Below are 15,830 nucleotides of genomic sequence, written 5' to 3'. Positions count from 1 at the left end.
CCCTGCGCCCGGTCGCAGCTGCAGGCGGTGCAGCTGGGGATGCTCCAACTGCCTCAGGGGTTCCTGCAGCCCCCTTTGTCCCTGATGTGCAGCAGAGCCAGGGCTCCGGGTCCCCAGAGTTACCAGAGCCATGAACCACAGAATTTTCACAACGTTTTATTAGAAATTGGTTAAAAACCACCTAACCGTGTAGTGCCGTGGCTCCCCCTGCTCAGGGCAGCCCTGCCATCCTCTGTCCCCTCCCTCAGCCTGGGCACAGCCCTTGGTGGCTGCAGGGAAATCCTCTCCCCCTGGTTTCCCCATGGGGCAAGGGAGTGGATTTGGGGAGCAGAGCGTGGAGCAGCAAGCGGGGACGGGGCTCCTGCAGCAGGAGGACAACCCAAAGCAGGGGGATGACCCTCCTGACCCCAGACGGAGGGACAGGGACTGAGCGAGGCCCGTGTTCCTGCTGCTTCAGGCTCACAGCAGGAGCATCCCGGGGAGCAGGAGAGCCAGGAGGCCGAGGGACAGGGCTGGGAGCTTGTTCCCACCCGAGTGCTGGCTTCTCATGTCCTGGAGCTGCTGCTCCAGCCGCTGGTTCTGCAGCTGGAGGTTGGCCCTGCGGGGGACAGCGAGGGTGAGGGACAGAGCGTGGGGCTGGGGGCGGCGAGGGGGGCGCGGGGCTCACCTGCTGCTCTGCAGGTCCCCCAGATGCTCCTGCTGCTGGGCCACCTCCGCCTTGAGCGCCCTGTTCTCTTCTGCAGGGAGGTGACAGCGGGCAGGGCTCAGGGTGTCCCAGGGGACAGGGAGCAGGATGGCACAGGGGACAGGGATGAGGGTGTCCAGGGGATGGGGATCAGGGTGTCCCAGGGGATGGGGATGTCCCAGGGGACAGGGATCAGGGTGATTGAGGAGACAGGGATGAAGATGTCCAGGGGATGGAGATGAGGGTGTCCTAGGGCATAAGGGTGATTGGGGGGAAAGGGATGAAGGTGTCCAGGGGATGAAGGTGTCCAGGGGATGGGGATGTCCAGGGGATGGGGCTGTCCAGGGGACAGGGATCAGGGTGTCTCGGGAGCTGAGAATCAGGGTGATTGAGGGGACAGGGATGAAGATGTCCAGGGGATGGGGATGAGGGTGTCCTAGGGCATAAGGGTGATGGAGGGGAAAGGGATGAAGGTGTCCAGGGGATGAAGGTGTCCAGGGGATGGGGATGTCCAGGGGATGGGGATCAGGGTGTCCCAGGGGACAGGGTGTCTCGGGAGTTGAGAATCAGGGTGATTGAGGGGACAGGGATGAAGGTGACCAAGGGGATAAGCATCAGGGTGTCCCAGGAAATGGGGATGAGGTCAGCCCAGGGAAAGGGATCAAGATGGTCCAGGGGATGGGATCAGGGTGGCCCAGGGACCATTTCTCGCAGCCATAACCCTGCCACCACCACACCCCAGCCCAGGACTCACCTTGCAGCTCGGTCACCCTGGCCAGTGCCTGCTCCAGCTCCGAGGCTTTCCCCTCCAGCTCCCCCTGAGCACGGGCAGAGGGAAGGGGCTGAAGGCTCCAGCTCGGCCACTCTCTTACACCAGTTCAGGGGACCCAGTCTGGGACCCCACCGCCCACCCACAGCACCCCAGCACCTACCAGCTGCTTCTTGCAGCCATCCCAGTGCCCACGGGCTTCGGCGAGGGACAGGTTGGTGATGGCCAGTGCCTTCTCCAGCTGTGCCAGCTCCACCGAGCCATTCCCTGCCACCGCAGAGCCCTTGGCCAGCTGGCACAGCACGATGGGGACGGTCACCACCAGCCCCAGCAGCACCACCACCCCCAAGGCCACTGCCAGGTACGTCTTCCAAGGTCGCTTGCCACCTTCCATCCCATCTGGGTCAGAAACTTCAGGGCTGGGAGGGAGCTTGAGGTTTTCCCCCATATCAAGTAGTTTCACTTCTCCAAAAGCAGGACTTTCCAGGAAATCATGTGATTCCCAAGTGCGCAGCAGCCGGACAAAGTGAACGGACAGTTGGATCGTGGGGTCTCTCGCGGGCACGGTGCTGAGATGGTGCGGATGCTGGGGGGTCCCCTCCCTCCGCAGCGGGTGATGCTGGGCTCGTGTCCCAGGGGGCTGGGGGGCAGAGCTGGGGGGCTGCGGGCACGTGGGCATCTCCATGGAGCTGCCAGAGGGGTCAGAGCTCGTGGGAGAGGACAAAGCATCCCCCAGGGCATGGGAAATGGGGTACACAGAGCACGGGGTGACTGAGTTATGGGGTACCTGGGGTATGGAGAATTAGGGGTACAGGGTACCTGAGGTGCCTGGGGTATGGGGTACCCAGGTAATGGGGTACCTGGGGTGTGGGAGATTAGGGGTACAGGGTATTTGGGGTGTGGAGAAGTGGGGTTATGGGGTACCCAAGTTATGGGGTACCTGGGGTATGGGGAGATGGAGTTAAAGTGTATGCAGGTTATGGGGTTCCTTATGCATGGAGGAATGGGGGTAGGGGGTACCCAGCTTATGGGGTACCTGGGGTATGGGAAAATGTGGTTATGGGGTACCCAGATTATGGGGTACCCAGGTGATGGGGTACCTGGGTTATGGAAGAATGGAGGTATGAGGTACCTGGGGCACAAAGTACCTGGGGTTCAAAGTACCTGGGGTTTGGGGGGTGTGGGTGTGCTGGTTTTGGCTGGGAAAGAGTTAATTTGCCTCAGGAGCTACTGCAGGGCTCTGTTTTGATATGTGCTGAGACAGCACTGATAACCAGGGATGTTTTTGTTATCACTGAGCAGCACTCACACAGAGCCAAGGCCTTTTCTGCTCCTCAAGCCGCCCCACGGTGTCTGTGTGGTGGGTGGGCGGGGGGAGGCACAAGGCATTGGGAGAGAAAAAAGAAGGGGGGGGCGTAGGGGGTGATGACGTTTTCATCCCAAGTCAGTGTGAGGTGGGAAGCAGGGAATGCATTCCTTGTTTTGCTTTGCATCCATGCTCGGCTTTTGCTTTCCTTGTTACTCTGTCTTTATCTCAACCCACGAGCTCCCCCTCACTTTTACCCTCCTGGTCTTCTCTGCATCCCACTGAGGGGAGCGAGCGAGTGGCTGGAGTTAAAAAATGAGGCTGGGGTAGGTGATACCCCCGGCACAGAGTCCTGGCACGGGTAACCCTGGCTCAGGGATGCTCCAGCCGCATCCTGGCACGCGGAGCCAGTGGCCAACCCCTCACCTCTCTCCCCCCCAGGCTCCAGAAATAGATGTTCCATTTAGTATTTTTATTCTGCTACTTCATGCGATATAAAAAGCGGTGGCCGTGAAATTAAAAACACAAAATATTTACCAAACTTGAAGTTTTTGAGTCAGATTTTTCAACATCTGGAGAACTGAAAGGCGCTGGCAGATTCAGCGAGCTGTCAGCATAAAGGCTTTAAATATGTTGTTATTATTATTTATGGTCTGGAGCCTGGAGAAGAGCGAAGGCCAAAGGTTGCAAAAATAGCTTGAAAAAGGTGAATGGATGTGTTTTCCAGAACCAGCTCGCTTTGAACAGCAAGATATTGAGATGCAACCCTTAAAAAACTATCTAAAAAGCAACTGGGAGAGGAATGTGCATCATCGAGGGCTGTCCCGAAGCCGCCCCCGTGGTGGAGTCAGCCGTCCCCACGGTGTCCCCGCTCGGGTTCACTGTGGAAAACAAGTGTTAGCATTCCAGACACCCCCTTTTCCCACTGTTTGCCCCAAATCCATCTCCCCATGGCCCCTTTCCCCAGGGATACGCAGCAATAACCCCTCGGTGCCACTGCGTCGGGGGGTTTGGGGTTCTCTCTCCTTTCCATGTTCAAGGAGCAGTTGTTTTCCTCCTCGGGCAGGTTGTCCGGAGGGAGTGCCGGGAGCGGAGCAGCGCCTCTTGGCCAGACTGCCTGGAATTCTGCAGCTGGATCCGGGCTGGCCCTGCCACCATGGCAGAGATGGGGACCTGGCACCTCCCGTGTCCCACGGCGCCCAGGGGATGCTCCGGAGCCCGGGGGATGCTCCGGTTTGGGGTCCCAAGAGATACTCCGGTTTGGGGTCCTGGGGATGCTCTGGATGCTTGAGGACGCTCTGGTTTGGGGTGTTTGGGGATGCTCCAATTTGAGGTCCTCAGGGATGCTCGGGTTTGGGGCACTCAGGGATTCTTGGGTTTGAGGTCCCCAGGGATGCCTGGGTCTCTGGGGGTGCTCTGGATGCCTGAGAATGGTTGAGTTGGGGGTCCCTGGAGATTCTGCACTTTGGGATCCCCAGGGATGCTCGAGTTTGGGGTCCTCAGGGATTCTTGGGTTTGGGATCCCCAGGGATGCTCGGGTTTGGGGTCTCTGGGGATGCTCTGGATGCCTGAGGATGTTTGAGTTTGGGATTCCTGGAGATTCTGCACTTTGGGATCCCCAGGGATGTTCGGGTTTGGGGTCCTTGGAGATTCTTGGGTTCAAGGTCCCCGGGAATACTCGGGTTTGGGGTCCTTGGAGATTCTTGGGTTCAAGGTCCCCGGGAATACTCGGGTTTGGGGTCCTTGGAGATTCTTGGGTTCAAGGTCCCCGGGGATTCTTGGGTTTGGGATCCCCAGGGATGCTCAGGTTTGAGGTCCCCAGGGATGCTCGGGTTTGGGGTCTCTGGGGATGCTCCAGTTCAGGGTAGGGGGTTGAGAAGACCCCTCTGCACCCTCCCAGAGCTGGAGCGCAGGGCAGGATGCGGCCCCTGGAGCAGCCCTGCTGGGTGTGGTGCAGAGGAGCGAAGCCAGCAAGGAGGGGGCGTGTGGGGGCACATTTTTGGCTGCTGGGGGCCAGGAGCAGCTCCTGCTGTGGTGGCCACGCTCTGCGCCCTGCCCAGCCCTCGCCCCATGGCTTGGCCCGGAGAGATGTCTGGGGGGCAGAGAGAAGGGTCCCAGGTGGGGGCAGCACCTCTATTTTCCCTTTCATCCCATGCCTGTTCCTTTTCAGCCTGAAACGTGGGTTTCTCTCCTATTTTGGGTTGGCTTTTCAGCTGGTTTCTTTTATTATTTTAATTTAGGCACTGTCATTATATTTTCCATTATTTAAAGAGAAAAAAAAAGAAAGGCAGCGAGCTGCTTCCCAAGGCCTTTTCCAGCTCCTGCTGCTGCTCTGAGCAGCTTTTGTTCCCGGCCAGCGCTGGGACGTGCTTGTGGGGCTCCGCACGCTTTGTGGGGCTGCGGTTTGGGGGTGTGGGGGATGCAGGGATGCAGAGAGGAGGGAGCTGAGAGAACAGCAGCCCCATCCCCGCCGTGGGGGCCCCAGCGGCACCGAGGGACGTGCCAAAGAGCCAGCACACCGGCCTCATTTACGTTGGGTTCCGTCCATCCCTAATTGCTGGCGGCGTAGGACGGGAGCTGCCGGCTCCCGGGATCCGTTTTCCCTTCCCTGCGTTGCTGTTCCCTTTTGGCCGTGGGGAACAAGAAGCAACCGAGCCCAACCCCACCTGCCTTTCTCATCATCGTGGGGATCGCGTCCCGCATGGAGATGGGCTCTTGCCGTGCCCCCTCGCCCGCATCCCGTGCTCCCACCGTCCAGGAGCTCCCCGGGATGTTTCCATCCCTGTCTCTGCCTTCCAGGTGCTGTTGGAGCCAGATGGACCCACCGGCGCTGGGTGCAAGTGGAGAGCGGGGCCGCGTTGCACCCACACCCCGAAACCCACCGTGCTCCATCGTTTCCCAAAGCCACGGGAGATCCAAGTTGCTCCGGCCCCCATCTGTCCATGGTGGAGCCCAGCCAGGAGCATCATTCACACCAAGGGGCCAAGAAAACCACAAAAAAGGCAGTTTGACCCCAAACGTGCAGCGTTGCAGCCTGCGGGGCCGGTGTGGGGTCCCTGCAGGTCTCCCCTAGCCCCCTGGGTCCCCCACATCGGAGTCACCGTGGGTCGCGCAGAGCCGCGTGCCAGGGGTTTCTGCGAACGATTATGAGAGTTAGAGACAAAAGCGTCCCAGCTGGCAGCTTTGGACACCCAGCCGTGTAATCAGCCCAGGCTGGACCGCGCGGCTCAGCATCGCCTGGAAGCCGGGAGGGGCCGGGGGGTTATTTTGGTACCCGATGATGCGCTGCAGCACGCGGGTGTGGAGCGGGTCTGGCCGGCCCCGGCCGGCACAGGGGGCATTTGGGGCCAGGGTTGGGACCAAGCAGCTCCTCATCCCCGGGGCTGGAGGGAACCTCGAGATGGGGTCTGTGGGTTCATCCCCGGGGGGAGCGGCAGGAGGGTTTGGCTGCAGCCCCCAGCCCAGCCCCTGACCCTGGGTGGGTTTCCAGCCTTCGGGAATGCGGGGTCGGGCTGGACACCCAGCGCAGCCCTGTGTGTGTCCCTGGAATCGGGGGAGCCCCTGGCCACCCTCCTGGCTCTCTCCTGCACTTGGTATCCACTGCCAGGAGCACCCCATGGCAGCGTGTCGGGGGTCCTGGCCCCTGCTGGGGGGGATGCAGCGAGAAGGAGCAGCCTTGAGCATCAGGGGCTGCAGCTGGGGGCGTAGAACCCTATAGTTCTTCACACAAACTGCTTTTTGCTGGGTTTCGCCCCATTTTTCTTGCTGCAGCCATAAATAGCAGCAGAGCTGCAGGAGCTGCTTCCATCTGCCCTGCTGGAGCAGCTGCCTCCGATCCAGCCGACCAGATGGTGGAAAAAAGCGCCTGCCCGCTGGCCCCTCGGCCCCTGGTGCCGCCGCCAGCGGTGCCCGCGGGGAACCCACCACCCGCCTGCCCCCACGGAGAGGGACATGGGTCCTGGGGCAGCTCCAGCACCCACAGACTAGGAGCATCAAGAGCTGGGAACAGCCAGGGGCAGGCTGCACCCACTTTTTAACGAGCAGAATGCAGCAAAAGGCAGCACCCAGGGTCGAGAAGAAGCAGCATCCAGGGAAAGGCAGCACCCAGGGATGGAGAACATCAAGAGATGGAGAACATCCAGGGTCAGGCATCACCCAGGGACAAAAAGAATGCAGGGAAAGGCAGCACCCAGGGATGGAGAACATCGAGAGATGGAGAACATCCAGGGTCAGGCAGCACCCAGGGACAAACAGAATGCAGGGAAAGGCAGCACCCAGGGCCAGGCAGCACCCAAGGATGAGCAGAAGCAGCACCCAGGGCCAGGCAGCCCCCATGCTCGGGGTGGGGTGGGAGCCCCGCGATGGTCTCGCAGCATCCCAGGCGCCTCCCCCCTGGCATCGTCCACCTGGGCGGTGGGTCCCCATCCAGGTGGGCTGGGGCGAGGGGCTGGGATTTGGCAGGTGTCCCCCTGTCCCCCCTGGGTGCTCCGCGTCCCCTTTGATCTCCACGAGCTGCCGCATCCGCTCTAAGGGCGAAGAAATGCCGCCTGGCAGCCAAAACGTGTTGTAAAGGAAAGGATTCATCCCAGGAGCAGGGGGAGGCTGGCCCTATAAACACAGCCTGTTCCATTACTGCATCCATCAGGATCCAGATGGGAAGAAGGGGGGATGCCTGGAAACCCACCCGCTTCCCCGAGCCGGACAGACAGCCGGACAGACCCTTCATCCTGGTTCGGGTTTGCTGGAGGATGCTCAGCACCTGCAGCAGGCGCCTCCCTGTGCCAAGGGGGGAGCCCTGGGGCTGGAGGGGCCCCCCCGAGCTGCCACGTCCCCCGGCCTCGAGGAGCTGGCTGGGTCCCCAGCGCTGCCGCCAGCCGCCTGGATGGGACCCAAGGCAAACAGCAGCGGCCGGGACGGAGCTACCGTGCGGGGCGGGAGGCGATGGGGCAAGGGGGGGGCACCCACACGCGGGTCCGGGCACCCCCGGCGAGGCGCAGCAGCCAGGCGGGTGTACACACAACAGTATATTTTGTAATAAATAATGTACAGATCTACCCGTGCCTCTCGCTCGGTGCCCCAGCACCTCCAAGGGGTCCCCAGGATTGCAGAAATCCCTTGGTTTTGTTGTTTGCTTTCTTTTTTTCTTCTGGGAAAAAGGTGGTTGGGGCAAAATGCTCCTCAAGGGCAGAATCGCCAGGTCGGAGGGGTCAGGATCAGTCCCATCCCTGTGCTGAGCTCAGGTGAAGGTCGTGGGGACCAAACCCAACAGCCCATAAAGCTGCTGAGCCCCCCCAAGAGCTGGCACCGCGCTGTGTCGGGGCAGAGAGCGCACGAAGGGCTTTTTATCCACATCCTCATGGTTTTCCCCCAAAAGGAACCTCGCGTTTCCCGGCGGGGTCAGGGCAGGGGTGCAGCGGGTGCTCCCAGCACCCTCCAACCTGGCCCCCGAGAGCCCCAGGGCTGAGTGAGGGGTGAAGGACCCCTCCCCACCCTCCTCTTCTATTCTCTTTTTATTTCAAGAACCCCCCCATGGCGCTGCAGGCACCACCACTGAGCACCAGGAGCTGCCCCGCGCGGGGCTGGGGGCGAGGGCAGCACCGGGGGGGCTGGTGAGAGCTGCCCCTGCTGCCCCCTCCCCACGTCCCTGCCTGGGGGGCACGGCGAGAGGGTCCCACTCCCTGCGTCCCCCCCTCCGCGGTCGTTATAAATGAGAGAGGGTACAAGCGACGGGTAAGAGAGGGCAGAGCTGAGCTGGGGAGGGGGCTCTGGGGGGGCTGCGGCGGGGTCACGGCTGCCCCCCAGCCCGGCCCGTCCTCTGCCGGCTGCCGGGGGTCCGGCGAGCGGCCGTGGGGTCGAGGGCTTGGGCGCCAGAGGCGAAGTCCAGCACCTCGGGGGGAGCGCGGCGCATCTCGGCAGCCCCCATCTCCCTGCGGATCTCCCCCAGCGCCTCGGCCGGGGCCGTCAGGAGACGCTGGAAGAAGCTCTCCCGGCCCGCCGGCCGCTCCTGGCAGGCGAAGGTGACGGCCGTGCCCGTATCGGCCTTCATCTCCCGCGAGAAGCCGTCGGAGGTGCCGTCGAAGCAGCGGCCGATGGCGATCTCCTTGGCCAGGCGCGGGTTCTGGTCCGTCACCGTGTAGATGCCGTAGTTGTGACCCAGCGGGTCGACCGGAGCCAGCATGGTGAAGGCGGCGGTGTGGTTGTTGTCGGCCAGGGGCGGGTGCCGGCTCAGGTACTCGCGGAGGAGGCTGTTGATGGCCGTGCGGCGGCAGCTGCCTTGGGGGACGATGGAGACCAGCGTGCGATCCACCAGGCTCTGGTCGAAGAGCATCCCGCTGCACTTGAACTCCACGCAGGCGCCGGAGGTGTTCTCCAGCAGCATGTCCCGCACGCTCCGGCTGTCGCGCAGCCCGTAGAGCTGCCCCCGGGTGCGGGGGTGGCTGCCCCCGACATTGCGGGACCTCACCATGTACTCCTGCGGCCCCTCGATCCGCACCTTGATGAAACAAGCCCTGAACTCCTGAGGGTTGGGCCACCACGAGAGGTAGTCGCCGGTCCAGGAGGTCAAGTCGCTCTCCTTGAAGGGCACCACGTTGTACTCGTACTTGTCCACCTCCACGCGGTAGAAGCGGAAGTGGTTGGCGCTGACGGGCGCCTCCTCGCACTCCTCCAGGCTGCGGTAGGGGTAGACGGGTCCGTTGGTCTCATCGACGTTGTTGGGGTCGGGCTTGGCCACGTTGATTTGGAAAGCCGTCTTCTTCAAGCTGGGGTCATCGTGGTCCAGCCGGCGGTAGCCCAGCTTGCCCAGGTAGGGCTGGGACACCCCGATGGCGTTGGGGTTGAGCTTGGGGCTGGAGGCCACGGCTTCCAGCTCCTCCCCGCCCAGGGTGGCGGTGACGTACGCCGAGTAGGCGTCGGGGCGCTGGCCGTCGCAGAACGCGGGCAGGCAGGCGCCGTTGGGCCCCGTCACCACGCTGTCGAAGCGACCCCACGCCCGGGGGTTGGCGGGGTAGCCCGGCTGGGGCTCCAGGTTGATGAGGTTGATGACCACCCCTTCCAGCTGGTCGTAGGGATTGAATTTCTCGCTGCTGTAAGCCCTGACCTTGACGAAGCAGCGCCGGTCCTCCGGCACGTCCAGGTTGAAGAGGCGCCGCTCCCGGATCTCCAGGTTCCCCACCAGGAAAGTCCTTTCCTCCCTCTTTCTCCGGCTCCCACCAGCCAGCCGGAGGATCCCTTCCTCCTCCCACAAACCGGTCTCGGGATTCAAGGACCACAACTTCATCTTCTGCAGGTGCTCCGGCATCCAGACCTGCCCCGCGTCCATCCGCACCTCCACCGGCCCCGTCTGCAGCGCCGCGCCGCTCTCCCCTTCCCGAAAATCCACGGAGAACATGCCGTAGGTCCTCAGAGGGACGATCTCCCCCTCGGCGTTGGCAAAGCTGAGGTCGCTGGAGGCGGCGCTGGCCGTCGCCGTGTCCCTGGGGTCCAGGAAGGTGACGCTGGCTTTGACGGTGCCCTTGAAGACCTCCCCGGAGGGACGGAGGAAGGTGCCAGCAGGGAGGATGAGCTCCCCGACGGGTTCCCGGCCGCTCACCTCCCCCAGCGGGATGGTGTTGAGCTGGCTGCCATCCAGATCCACCGGCTCCTTCTTCCGCAGCATCTTGACCTCATGGTAGATGGCCCCGCCACGGCGGTCGAAGGGCAGGACCTTGATGGCGTCCACGAACCGCTGCTGCCGGTCCACGAAGCGAGCCACCAGGCGCTGCGTGTCCGGCGGCACCTCGATGGTGAAGGAGCCCTTGTAGCCCGTGAAGCCGACCTTCCTCCCGCCCAAGAAGATCTGCCCGAAGCGCAGGGGCTCGCCGCTGTCGGCCGCCGTCACCCGGCCCTGCACCTGGACGCGGGGCTGGGCGCAGGGGCCGCAGCCGCACTCGGCCACCACCTTGATGGGCAGCAGGAAGCCGGCGCAGGGGATCTCCCGCGTCTCCATCCTCCGCACCCCGCAGCACTGCCCCGCGTCGGCCCCGCAGCCCGACTCCTCGGCGGGGCTGCCGGCACACGGGGCGGGCGGGCAGCGCCCCACGTTGTAGTAGAGGGAGCCGGCAGCGTCCTGCGGGCACTCGCCGGGCAGCTCCACCAGGCTTGGCTCGGGCTCTGGCTTGCAGCTCTGCTGGCCCTGGGCTGGGGGGGACACAAGGGATGAAGGCTTAGGGCGACCGTGGCCACCACGTGCCCCATCCCTGAGAAAATTCTTCACGCTGAGGGTGGGGAGGCTCTGGCCCAAGTTGCTGCCCCATTCCTGGAGGGGTTCAAGGCCAGGCTGGATGGGGCTTGGAGCCCCTGATCCAGTGGGAGGTGTCCCTCCCATGGCAGGGATGGGACTGGATGGGCTCGGAGGTCCCTTCCACCCCAAACCATTCTATGACTCCATGATGCTGTGGCCAGCGCAGCCTGTCCCGCTCTCACCCAGCACGGTGAGCTGTGCCGGTGCCGATCGGATGGCGCCCGCCTCGGTGCTGGCCTTGCAGTGGTAGGTTCCAGCCTGCTCTGGTGCCAGGTCCCGCAGCGCCAGGCGGCTGCCGTAGCGGTGCACCCTCCTCTCCAGCAGCGTCCCGTTGTGGTACCTGCCGGGATGGGCTCAGTGGGGACGTGGCCGGGGCTGCCTTTCCCCACCACCCACACTCCCAGATCCCTGCTGCCCGTGCCCCGCTCACCAGTAGTATTTCTTGGGCACGGGGGTGCCCGAGGCTTTGCAGCAGAAGGTCACCTCCTGCCCGGCCACCCGCACCTTCGCCTTGGGGTGCAGCACCATGTAGGGCTTCTCTGCGGAGGAGGAAGGTGGCAGAGGGTGCAAGAAGCCACAACCACCCACCCTGGCTTGCTCCCCACCGCCGCGCATCCCTCAAGGGGGGCCCGACTCGAGCCTCGCCCCGCGATGCTCACCCAGTCTGTGCAACCTCACGTGCGCCACGGCCACGCCGGAGCCGTTGGAGACGACGGGTGCGAGTCCCGGGGCGAAGCCCTCGCGGTGGACGCTGACGTTGGCGGCGGTGCCCTCGCACAGCCCCGTCGCGGAGAAGCGCCCGCGGGCATCGCTGCGCGCCAGCAGCACCGGCGGGCGGCCCTCCAGGTAGACGCGGGCGCCCGGCAGCGCCGTGCCGGTGTCGGAGGTGACGGTGCCCTGCAGTGAGTGCCCGGGGCAGGCTGCGGGGCGGCACCGCGCTCAGACCCCTCGGCGGCAGCCGGCGCTGGGGCCACCCGCGCGGGGGACACCGGGGTGAGGGTCCCCGCGGCTCGGAGAGCAGGTACCTGGGCAGGGCGAGGGGGGACATTTCTGCACCTCGGTGGGGCGGCCGGCGCACGGCGTTTTCTTGGCTTTCTTGCAGCTCCGACGCCGGACACGTGTGCCGGTGCTGCCGCAGCTGCGGGAACAGGGGCCCCACGAGCCCCACTCCATCCACGCCGACTCTGGGGAGGAGATGCCACGCGGGCAGGGTGGCGGTGGGCATCACAGGGACACGGGGGGGAACCCAGCTGGGGAGGCTCCATGCTGCAACCAGCCCTCACGCGCGCCTGCCAAGCTCTTTAGGCCAGCCCGGCCTCTGCTATTGCAATTAAGCTGATGACGCGCGGGCAGCGGTGGTTTTGCCTGGAGAGCTGCTGCGTGGGCACGGGGGCAACCACCGCACGCCAGCAGCCCCGCGGGACCCCTCGTGCCGCTGGCTGTGGTGCCAGGAGAGGAGCCAGAGGACCCCGGGGCGCAGGGGGGTGCCGGTGTCCCTACCTGGGCAGGGGCTGGCGCTGCACGGCCGGCGCTCCACGGCTTTGCCCTTGCACTTGAGCTCCTTGAGCGGAGCCAGCAGGCGGGCGTTGAGGCAGCGGCGGGTGCGGGTCTGGGTGCCGCTGCTGCCACAGGCACGGCGCGAGCAGGGGCTCCAGGAGGACCAGTGTGACCAGTAGATGTGCTCTGGAGGGATGCAGAGGCGTTAGCTGGAGACACCCCCGGGGATGGCACCCAGCATCAAGCATGCAAGGGGTGATTGCTGGAGGGAGGAGGCTCCAGTGCAGCCGCCGCCGCAGTGGATGCAACAGCACGGGGGTGATGAGCAAGAGGAGCGATGGGTATGGACCCCCCCAAAGTTCCAGCAGGGTCCAGGGGGGTGGGACGGGGCAGGCACTCACCCAGCGGGCAGAGGAAGCGGACGTGGTAGTTGGAGCAGGTCTTGCCCTGCGGCTGCTCCTTGTTGACACAGCGAAACCCCTTCTTGGGGCTGGCGTGCACCACCTCGCCCACCTCCTCGGGCAGCTCCCACCCCGTCGTGCGGGCCTGGATGGCCACCGGCCGCTCGCAGACGTGCCCGCGGTAGTAGAAGCGGATGGCCTCCAGGCTCTCGTAGTCCCCGTCCCCTCCCGGATGGTCAATGTTGAACCAGGACGTCCACTCAGCTCCTTTGCCTGGGATGGGGAGAGCCCTGAGCGCACGGATGGGGTCTGGACCCTGTCCCAAAGTGCCACCGGGGCTGGGGACAGCTCGGTGGGGACATTGAGGGCTGTGTGGACAAAGGTACGAGTGGATGAAAGTCCGTGGGGATGGAGGACACTGGGAGATGTGGCGTGGTAGCCTCAGCGAGCACAAGGTGGACGCCACATCCCAGCTGCCAGGGTCCTTTAGGGACACCAGCTCCCGGGGAGGTGGCACCTCGTGGCTGTTGTGGTGAGCGTTGCCCCGTGCAGCCCCGTGGGCCCCCGGTGACACAGAGAGGGCTCGGGGACATCCGTACCTGCCGTGTCCAGGTCGAGGTCTGCCAGGCTGGGGGCAGCTTTCCAGGGCTTCCCTGCCAGGCTGCTCTTTCCCGGCTCCAAGTCGTTCTCCAGGGGCTCTGCGGGAAGCACGGGGTGAGAACAACCAGTGCTGGAGACCCCCATCCCCAGGGCACCCAGCGGGGCTCGGCTGCTCCCTCGCTGAGCCGTGGGCACCAAAGCGAAGCTCAGCCAGCGCCACATCCCACCGGGCTTGGGGACATGCCTGCCCCAAACTCCCTGGCTTCGCAGGCGAGGGGCTCAGGGCAGGATTTACCGGCTCCACGGGGCCAGGTTGATGGTGTCGCCATCCAGGATGGCCAAGGATGGGCTTCAGCCTCCTGGCCAGCCAAGGATGCACCGAGGGGTGGCTGCGGCTGGTGCCACGTGGTGATGCCACCGGTGCCCGTGGGCTGCACACCAGGGAAATGCTCCCTGCAAGCTCCCAGCTGCTCCACGATGAGCTCGTCCGCAGGGGTGATGTGGGTCAAGGAGACAAACGAGGCTGCCCACGCACGCACCCACTGCGCCGAGGCCCCGGCACAGCCCCGGCATCACACCGAGCCTCGGCAGCCAAACCAGGACGCAGCAGGAAATTGGGATGGAAAAGCACATCCCTGGGGGCAACCCAGCCAGCAAGCGGAGATGCCACCACAGCAGCAGGTGGAGGGCGTCCCTCCAAGCTCCTGACGGGCCAGGACAGCCACATCCCATGGGAATGAACCCTGGGGAGTCAAGGGCTCCAAGGACAGTCATTTTGGGGGCGATTCTGGGTGCTGCGAGGGGTGTTCGGCCGCACAGGGGTGCACGGATGCAGGGATCGGGTCCCTGGGGAGAAGCCTGGGCCCTGGCGCCTGTCACCCACAGGCGCTGGGCAGGAGGGGGCTGAAAACCCGAGACATCTCTGCGCAGCCTGGACCACCGTGAGCTCCCCTCGGGTGTGCGATGGGCACCCCACGAGCAGGCAGTGGGCACCATCCCTCCAGCAGCAGCAACCACATGGAGAGGGGGTCTCATCCCTGCAGGAGATGGGGGACAGCAGGCACCCACCAAAACCTAGGTGGGCTTTGTCCCTGGCTAGACATTCCAGGCTCTATCTTGCATGGATGCTCAAAGAGACCCTCGAGCCACCCAGGGTTTCCGCAGGTGCTCAGCCCTCCGGTGCAGGGCTGGCAGGGACGTGGCATGGGGCACGTTCCATCCCTCTGGTGACACAGACCCGGCAAGAACCAAGCTGCTCTGAGCCTTCCCAACACGTCCTCCCACCAGCAGATGCCGGAGGGAGCATCCTCAGCCGTGACCCCCCTCCCTGGCACGCATCTGGAGCTGGCACACATCTGGAGCTGGCACAAGCACTCAGCCCCCTCCCCATCCTGCCCAACATCTCCACCACCAGCCCCCAGGAGGGCACGGATGCTCCTGGCTGGTGGCACGGATGCTCCCGGCTGGTGGCACGGATGCTCCTGGCTGGTGGCACGGTCTTACCTGTTGCCCCGGCACCGTGCAGGGTGGCGATAGCCAGCAGGGCCAGCGCCAGCTCCCCCATGGTTGCCCGCGCGGTGGCAGGTCGGTCGGCGACTGCGAGCGCGGCGGCCCCGCGGGTCTATATATGAGCGAGCCCTTTCCCGCTCGCGCCGGCAGACAGCAGCACTCGGCTCCTGGCACTCGAGGCCGTCGACGCTGCCGGGGCTGGATCGGTGTCAAGAGGGAAGCGGGAAGGAGCCCTCCCCAGCGAGCCGGCCACGCGCTGCCGCTCTCCGCTCCAGCCCGGGAAACTTGAGGGTTTGTTTGTGCAAAGCTGCTAAAATTGGATGCGTTTGGGAATGCGGCAGGGAGGGAAGGGAAAAAGCCGAGCAAAGCCGGCCTCGGCACTCCTGCGGTTGGCGTGAGGGTGCCAAGTGCTCCCCTGGCACCGCTGCCGTGGGCGCCCGCGCCGTGACCCGCGCCGTGTGGGTGTGCTGGGGCTGAGCTCTGGCACAACTCGCCGCACCCGTGGCCCCAACGCACCCTCCCCAGGGCAAAAAGCACCTAGTGGGGATGGCGAGAGAGGGGGGGTGACAGGGTGGGGATGTGAGGATCCTCCCCTTCCAGGGTCGCCCCCAAACCGCAGCCCGGGCAGCGGAAAGCTCAGCACATTCCCTGCATTCCCCTAAAACTCCAGCTGCACTGAGACCCCCAGGGAGGGGAAGGAGGGTCTGGTGCGGGGACGAGGACACCCTCTCTGCTGGGGCAGGTGGGGACAGTCCCCAGTGGTGCCTCGTCACAGTTCTCTG

At 64.5% G+C, this 15,830-nt stretch overlaps 1 protein-coding gene across 1 annotated transcript; it reads right to left on the bottom strand.

The window, feature by feature from the left end:
- Nucleotides 1–8,406: 8,406 nt before the first annotated feature.
- On the bottom strand, nt 8,407–15,287 carry CILP2 (cartilage intermediate layer protein 2). Its single transcript, XM_069878296.1, has 9 exons — nt 15,043–15,287; nt 13,539–13,637; nt 12,940–13,212; nt 12,542–12,724; nt 12,067–12,225; nt 11,701–11,961; nt 11,472–11,580; nt 11,224–11,381; nt 8,407–10,938 (listed from the first exon to the last, which is right to left on the bottom strand). Exons 1-9 carry the CDS (start codon nt 15,101–15,103, stop codon nt 8,546–8,548), a joined length of 3,696 nt encoding a protein of 1,231 aa, XP_069734397.1. The 5' UTR covers nt 15,104–15,287; the 3' UTR covers nt 8,407–8,545.
- Nucleotides 15,288–15,830: the final 543 nt, after the last annotated feature.

This window comes from Phaenicophaeus curvirostris, chromosome 28, assembly GCF_032191515.1.
Source record: "Phaenicophaeus curvirostris isolate KB17595 chromosome 28, BPBGC_Pcur_1.0, whole genome shotgun sequence".
Lineage (NCBI taxonomy): Eukaryota > Metazoa > Chordata > Aves > Cuculiformes > Cuculidae > Phaenicophaeus > Phaenicophaeus curvirostris.
Note: the sequence above shows the minus strand (reverse complement) of the source record. Positions and strands in the feature narration are given on the sequence as shown.

Bases quoted from the DNA above. Each gene is read 5' to 3' on its own strand.
- CILP2 (XM_069878296.1), bottom strand. From the start codon at position 15,103: ATGGGGGAGCTGGCGCTGGCCCTGCTGGCTATCGCCACCCTGCACGGT. The intron at 13,638-15,042 runs GTAAGACCGTGC...TGCTTCCCGCAG, and splicing joins GCACGGTGCCGGGGCAACAG to AGCCCCTGGAGAACGACTTG. The intron at 13,213-13,538 runs GTACGGATGTCC...TCCCCATCCCAG, and splicing joins CCTCGACCTGGACACGGCAG to GCAAAGGAGCTGAGTGGACG.